The sequence below is a fragment of the Musca vetustissima genome, unplaced genomic scaffold (genome assembly GCF_032173495.1).
Source record: "Musca vetustissima isolate MV318-11 ecotype Yass unplaced genomic scaffold, APGP_CSIRO_Mvet_v1 utg2375, whole genome shotgun sequence".
In the NCBI taxonomy this organism is placed as follows: domain Eukaryota; kingdom Metazoa; phylum Arthropoda; class Insecta; order Diptera; family Muscidae; genus Musca; species Musca vetustissima.
In genome coordinates, this window is record NW_026885813.1 from 38,354 (window position 1) to 46,960 (window position 8,607).

Below are 8,607 nucleotides of genomic sequence, written 5' to 3' on the forward strand. Positions count from 1 at the left end.
TGTATAGCTCACGAGAGGCTTATTTATTTTATATGAGGGATTAGTCTTCTACTAATCGAAGGTGGATTTTCTACCTTCTATGAAAAAACAATTTGGAAATATCGCTTTTTCGGCTAATAACCTATTTTTACAACCCCACTTTTTAAAGTTAAACTAAATAATACTGGCTACATTTGTCCACCACAAAATTCTCCTGACCTCTTCAAAGTGTATATACTTTTATTAATAAATTAAAGTATTCATTTTTTCTTCATTTTACATCACTAATACTTACTATTTAGAAAAGTATTTGAATCTTATAAACTATCATAGTATATAGGGTACTTTGCATCAAATGCTACTGGAACGACCAATTCCCGTACACACGCCTGATGTTGTGGTTATATGATGATTACGCAAAGTCAGCTTATCGAAATTTGTTAGAGGCGTTTGCTTAGCAGATACCTATTTTTTCAATTTCCAAAGAAAGAAACAAACAGAAATTTATAAAATACGTGCCTATTTTATGTGTATGTATGTACGTAAAATACCAACCTCATCGACTTGATGACACAGTTGTGTTCTTATCCATGGCCATTTGATGGTCCTTATCAGTGTATTGCGAAAATCTTCACTGAATAGACAGTAAATATAGAAGGTTATCGAATAATTGGTTAACTCCATTAGATTGGCCAATGCTCTGAACACCTGTTAAAGATAAAACGAAACGAAAATAAATAAAATCCATGAATTTATAAATAGAACTCTATAAGGTGGAGCATTGCTCGACGGACACAAAAAAAAAATGTTTTTTGTTTTAATTGAAAACGATTGCCAATAGAAATAGCTGAGTTTTGTATTTTCTGCTATTCCGGTAAAAAAAGAACAGAAAACAAGTTAGGACAACGGAAATGAAAACGTGTTACAGTCGAAGCACATATGTTGGTGTACGTGTGCCAATATCATTGTAATAAATATGAATCTATAAGGATGTAGTGAACAACGATATTTGGATGGGAGTGTTAATGTTTCCGCTCTTCTATAGAAACAAATTTATTAAAAAGTAAACATACAAAATGATGGTGTTCTTAATGATATAAGTTTAATATTCAATATATAGGGACCTAATCTTCAATCGAATGCTGGTCTCATATAGATAGAAGCCTATCCTCATTTGAATTGAAAACTGGTCTCCTATAGATTAAAGGCTGGCCTTCTACTGGAAAAAGGCTTCCTATCTATTGATTTACGGATGACTTCCTACAGGTATAAGAATTGTTTCCTATTAATGGAATGATGACGATGGACGAAAAATTGGTTTTCCATTCGCAGAACGTTTGTCTTCTGAAAATTATCGCATCCATCCAGCATTGTCATGTTTCCGAAAAATTGTCTGTCCATTAAAATTTTTAAATACGAGACACGTAGAATGGGTCCTGGCCAAAGAAGGCCCCTATTATTTTTGATCCGCTAATATTTAGGGACCAAAAAGTTTATTTATGTCTATTTTCTGGTCATCCTAGAGGCCACAAATATGACTCGAACATCACTAAATTTTAAACCACGAAGTAAATCTGGCCAAACAATAATCATGACTGTTTTTATTAAGATTGATCTATATTTAGCGGGTCAATAGGTCCTAGACTTCTGTATGAAAAATTACAAAATTTGTATTCTGGGGCGTACATATTTAATCCTGAAGGACATTGGCCAAAAGGTATATCCAAAAGGATGTCTGAGTTAAACTTAAATATTTACAGGTGCTTATTTAGTAATCCATAAACATTACAGGGCTGAAATATAGCGCTGATCGCTTTAAAATTTTCCAAGAGGTTCCAGTTATGATCAAGGACAATGCCTATAATTTTGGGTGATGATCACATAAAAAAATTGGGATGAAGTGGAACGAAAACTAAACTTTTGGTGTTTTTTTTTGTCGATCTATAGGCCACAAGCCGAACATCACAACCCAACCCACGGAGAGGGGAATATGGACAAGTAATTAGAAGGACTGTACTGAAAATTGGGAATATTTGGGAATATTTGCAACCTCTTGACCCTCGGTCAAGAGGTTGCAAACATTAAGAAACATTGCCCAGGCTCGAAATAAACATCCGCAGAAAGTTAGAGCTCCATGGTAGTCCGACTATACTGCTCCGCTCACTGATTTATTATTTTTGTTTTAATGTTCCAAAAAATTTGATTTTCGATTTACCTGAAATGAAAAACTCGGCAGGACATCTGAGGCAATTGTCATATGCAAAATGGCCATGGGTGAGACACAAACCAAAAACAAAATAGACGTGCTTCCTGAAAAATTTGCAAGAAATTTCAAAATGTTTAACAAAATTCCACGAATTTTCAAAAATATGAACTTACCTAACAATAAAAACAAACGTTTTTCTTCAGCATCTTTGATATACGAGGCACGCGATGACGTCATTTTACGTCGTTTCTCACAGGTCTGGCGATATACCATCATAATGCGTAAATTCAACCCCGCAATAAGGACCGTGGGTATTAGCTTAAATATCACTTCCAACATTACCTTGTAGACCTAAAAAATATTTAATAAATTACGTTAATAAATATGTTTATAAGATCATTTTTTGTTTCCTTACATTATAAAAAATTGTTGTCATAAAGGCATTATTATCTCTTCGAAAATATACATAACTGCCATCGGTTTGTAGGACACATTTGATAAGTTCCCCGCGGAAAACACTTGGAAGATATATGATAAAGGTAATCAATGTGGTAAGGAAAACTATTAACCTAAGGAAGGAAATAACAAATATATATAATACTTTTTTATTTTATTGAAGCTTCGTTATATTTACCCTGGTGGCCCCATAACAGGCCTTGTAAAACTGGGATGGCACACCGATACATAGCGTTCTATTGTCAATACCAAGAGCATCATAACTCCCACGCCTGCAAGAAAACGAAATGAACAAACTGTTCGAATACGAATTACCATTTGTAGACAACTCACCCAAACATCCATTGCCTAGGAACAATTCTAAATGGGCTGTATAAAATGCTGGTCCAAACTCTTCCCATTGCCCTCTATCTTTGTGAACAAGCATTCGTATGCCGAAGGGAATAGCAAAGACAATGGCTAGCAATGCGGCTGTGGAATATGCTAAAAGAAATAAACAAGATAAAGTGTTATATATAAAAGTTGTATACAATGTACAAAATGTTATAGGTTGATGTCTATGATAGGCTACATCGAAAGGTTTGTCAAATGTGGTTTGTAGCTGTGTTTTGGGACAAATAATTTGAATGTTGTCTTTGCTAATAATAAGAAGATTGTTGACTTGGCTAAATGCTAATATAACAGTATAAAAGTATACATATGGAATGTTGCCATTTGTGTTATTATTCCGACCAAAAAGGAATTGTTCTAAAATAATAAAAAAATGTGTTCCAAAATTATAAAAACGTAAGAATGTGTGCTTGTAAAAATGTCATAAAACATTATAACAAATTGTGTCAGTCGATGTTCCCGACACATGTGTACATACCCTCAACCTATGGTTTGTGGAGGTCTATGGAATTATACACAGGTTTTATATCGCTTTGTATGAGGTATACGTTTTTATCAAAGAGTAGTACATCTGTGGAGAAGTACCAAAAGAGGTTGGCTTATAGACCCCATCATCGGAATTAAAGTAGATTTGGTAAAATATTACAATGTACAAATAATGAATTAAATCGGTTAATAATAATTTGCTTTGCTTAAATTTACAAGTTTGTAAAATGTTTGTTAGGTACCAGAAGGAGAGGACCAACGGGTCTCACCTTTGAACTTGATCAATGTAAGACAAACATACGATGTACAAAGTTTCGACGAAATTGGATACATGAGATTTATAAGCTTTCAAAATGTTGACCCTTTGTGGAGAGGTACTAGAAGGAGCGGACCGATAACTACTTCTTAAAAATATTAGGTTGTGCAAAGTTTGTTTCAAATCGGAAAATCCGTTCGCATGATATTATAACATTAATGATCAGCAAACTGATGATCATTTTGTATGAGAGGTACTAGAAGTGGACTAATATTCCACATCTTTAAACATGCTTTTAAGTTTCGATGAAATATTACGATTTACAAAGTTGGGATGAAATTGGTTACCCCCTTCGAGAATTATCGTGCGCACCAGCCAGTCAGACCGGCGGACATTTGTATATTCACTCCTAATAGTCGATAAAATTTATAGCGTAAAGAAATGAGGTATGAAATTTATATATATATATATATATCCTTTTCGGTTTTCCGAAATTGCACCACAAATTTTCATAATATCAACATTGTTGTCCTGGACAAATGTTTTGCTAATTGACTGGTTTGTTTTAGATAATTGGCCTGTTGAAATTTCCATTTTATATGTATTTCATATTCTGTGTATAGAACTATAATATGTTAAAACATTGACCGGCATCAATTGCATGTTTAATCCAAGATCTTGGTCCAGATCCACAGTACAAGCTTAAAAAAACTATGTTGGAATCGTCCGATCACAGCATGTTTCTTCGTTTTCCAACTATTGATTATAGGCTGCGCTGCTATTATTTTGACCGCAACTGTATATACTGTATATATGATGTATAATATAAATATGTATATATTATACATCATATATCCTTTAGTGGCCAATATATTCGACAGAGGTGCCACGTTAAAAGAATATAACAGATTTCCTGGATTCTTCATATTCAAGTAATATATGGCTACAACCAAACAGTAAATACATTTCTCACTCGTTAGTTAGTTAATAAACTACATTGTCGTATATGGGGTTCTGAGAGAAGAGATGGTATTGCAGACAAGTTATTGTTTTGTGTTGGTCCGAAGGTGAGATTGGATCTTATATCTTCGAAGAATTATGGAGAATACGTGGTTTCCAAAAGACGGAGACCCTTGTTACACAAGACGAACGATCATGGCATTATTGCAAGATACATTTTCTGGCTAAGAAATTTATCGTTGGCCACTAAGATCATGCGATTGGACATCATTGGACATTTTTATGAGGCTACGAGAAAGGTTTGATTTATGCAGGTAACCCTTCAACTCTTGAGCACTTAAAACCCAACATTCGTCATGTTATAGCTGAGATATAACCTAACCAAAAAAAGGTCGAAAATTACCTCAATGATTGTAACAATTCGCGTGGAGGTCATTTAAATGATGTAATGTTTACAGATAATATCAAGATCGTTTAAACTTTATAATAAAAAATATATGTCATGAAATTATATGGGAACTTCCGCAAAAAGGTAAAGCAAAATCGAAGAATTTGTTTTTTTTTAATTGCGGATGTATATTCCGAGCCTGGGCAATATTTCGTGATATTTGTACCCTCTTGCCCGACAGCACATCTTCCTAACACTGTCATATTTTCCGAATATTACGCACATACAACAATATAATTCTATATAATGTAATTTTTCACACAAAAGTCAGGGTCCATTTGACCCGCTAAATATTAACCGATCTTTATGTAAACAGGCATGCTTATTCTTTGGCCTGATCCTCTTCTTCATGGAAAATTTCACGATGTTTGGGCCATTATTGTGGCCTCTGGAAAAAAAACGTAAATCTTTCTAGAAAAAGAAGAATCTATATTGAACATATGAACGTTATATTAAAGCCTATATTTCTATGCTCGACATTTTAAACGACAGTAGTATTTGGTGTAAGTAAGTTACATACCATCAACTGGATTCTATTGTTTGTGAGTGGAAAACAAAATAGCAGTATGTGTTTATATTTTTGGCGACACCTTAGGCTAAAATATATCCTAAATTGAATTTAGCATAAATGAAAGTGTTTTTGAATGTTTTTGTTGTTACTGTTTACAATTGAGTGTTTTTGACAGAAAGTTCAAATTACATTTTGAAAACAAAAGAAAACCCAACAAACATTTTATTCTAAATTTTAACTGTTTTAATTGTTTGGAATTAAATTACGACGGTTTGATTTTTCGCTTACTGGAACATTTGAATCCATAAAGTCGAAGAATTTTTTTGTCATATGAGCTTACTATATATACATATATGCGCCGATTTGGTATCCTATTCAAAATTTCGCGTCGATTTGACAAACCTATTAGGAGGAGCTATATCAAAATTTGAACCGATGTTAATAAAACTTAACAGAAGTCATTCGTCACATTGTGCACAATTTCGTGCCTATCAAAAAGTGTGTGCATTTGGTGTAACATTTACATAAAATCGGACGAAAATATATATGAGAACTAATTTGATAGGCTATGCCATCGGTCAAACGTTTGATGATTGAGTTCGCCATTTACCTCAAATTCTAAATCTGAACTAATTATTCCCAAATTCAGTTGTGTTCGTCATTGGACCAATAAAATGACATATTCCGAAAGTGATACTAAGTGTTTTCTACAAAGTTACTATGGGTCTATAGGTATTCATTTTTCATGTTACTAACATATACACAAATACATAATACAATGTGTCACGAGGTTTAACACATTTTGCTCATCTCTTCCACTTTAAAAAAAAATAATAATAATATCCTTCAATGAGACAGATTTTTGTTGGGAATAAAATGAAAGGTTACAACGTACGCACATCACAGAAAAATACGAATATTTCCTTGGGTACAAAATAAAGCAATGACAGCCAAAATCAGTCTTCCGTTTTTAAAGAGATGGAGGCTTACAATATTGATTGGGGAGAATATGAAAGAATAACACGATATCAGGTTAGATAATATGCCAAAGGGAAGAAGTGTGAGATGGACTAAAGTCGGTCGACGCCAACTATATGAAACTCTACAGAAATTTGGATGTAGGTGTTAGAATTCATTTAATAAATACAAACAATTGATCATATGTGAAATCTGTACGCAAATTGGAGTGGACCTTAGGAATGTTGTAGTTGAATATTGGGATTGTATATGCCATAAATCGGAAATGTCCGACCGAACATATTTTGTGAATTTTTTGGGCGAGATGATGGATCTACATATAGCCGATAGTAAAGCACTACGATTTGCTTTCAATGGATCTCTTGATCTAGGATTGGTAAAAAATATTACGTAGTGAAAAGTTTTGAACAAAATATAAGGTGACCAGGTGAAGGTTAAAAAATAGAAAACTAAAGATGACATATAGAAATAGGTGACAAATAGAGGACACACATTTTTTAGATGAGAGTCATTTAAAAAAGATAAATAAGCAATAAATAATAGATAGATAAATAGTATGATCATCTTAAAAATGGGACCTGAAAATTGTGATGGGAAGTTGACTCTTTGGGGAGACTCTGATTAAATGTACCGACGCTCCATCTTCGAACATAATAGAGGCATGCTTAAAATAATAAATTATTCAAATCGGAAACTCCATTCAAATGATATTATAAAATTAATTTTCAGCTAGATGTCGACCATGTTTGGGAGAAAGTTTGATTGAAAACGTCTATTATCTTCGAAAATTATCGTACATACCAGCTGACCAGGCGAATAGGTGGAAGGACGGACATTTAGAAATCGACTCCGAATTGTCTGAACACTATTTGGTCCAAATAAACTTGGCGGCTAATATTACGATGTCTCATTGGTCAACATGGTATATAAGAAGATATAAAAGGTAATCTTTCAGAGGTTTAACTATATCGAGTTTTAGTCCCAAATTGAATTATACCACTATGCAACCTGATTTAGTGCGGTGGAAAATTCCTTATTTGAATACAATAAATAAAATTGTCCTATGACTAACAAATTTCGAAACATATGTTTTATTATGAAGAACAGTCGGATACGTTTGAAATATGTACCATAAATATACCACATAATGGCAAACACGTTAGGGATATTTATTCGCGGGAACCAGATCCTGAATTTTTTAACCGGATTTATAGATAAACCCAATAATTCAATATAATATCGACTACCATTTTGATGTAGTAATGGTTAGGTGTACCATGTCCATATCGGTAAAGGCTGGACAACGGAATATTTGCTACAAGACTGGCTTTTTAAATTTTTAATCAACTCACACCTTACAAGGAACTGAGGAACTTCTACAACTTCTCAATCAGAGTCGCATGGACATTACATGCGACTTTTTTACATTTTTATACACTTTCCCACACTGCGGTACAGGCTATTATATATTTGTGCATATGTTTGTAACAGGCAAAAGGAAACGAGATTGATGCTAAATTCTGCTGCATGTGTATGCCAACATATTTTAAAATTTGGCATTCAACAATTGAACTCTCCAATTCATATATGAAATGCTTGATCATTTTGTGGACATCGAGGCTGAAATAAAATAATTTTTGTCTAATTTGAGTTTATTACAAGTTTTTTACTCTATAATACTGCATAATTTAAATATTTAGGTGTAACTCCCACATCCGAGCACATACAACATTATAATGGGTATTAATTTAAAGGTCAACCACTCCTCTTGGATATAATATCAACTTCTCGGGTCTATGTCATTCAGGGGTAAATATATACGCTATAGAATACAAATTTTGTCATTTTTCACACAAAAGTCAGGGTCCATTTGACCCCCTAAATATTGACCAATCTTTATCAAAAGAGGCATGCTTATTCTTTGGCCCGATCCCCTT

General features: G+C 33.4%; 1 protein-coding gene across 1 annotated transcript; it reads right to left on the reverse strand.

Annotated features, from left to right (window-relative positions):
* Window positions 1-288: 288 nt before the first annotated feature.
* LOC133333053 (probable G-protein coupled receptor B0563.6) lies at window positions 289-3,388 on the reverse strand (the record flags this gene model as incomplete). Its single annotated transcript, XM_061541387.1, has 7 exons — window positions 289-444; window positions 535-687; window positions 2,195-2,289; window positions 2,359-2,536; window positions 2,601-2,754; window positions 2,820-2,913; window positions 2,975-3,388. Coding segments are annotated over 7 exons (1,202 nt in total), but the record flags the coding sequence as incomplete, so codon positions are not given.
* Window positions 3,389-8,607: the final 5,219 nt, after the last annotated feature.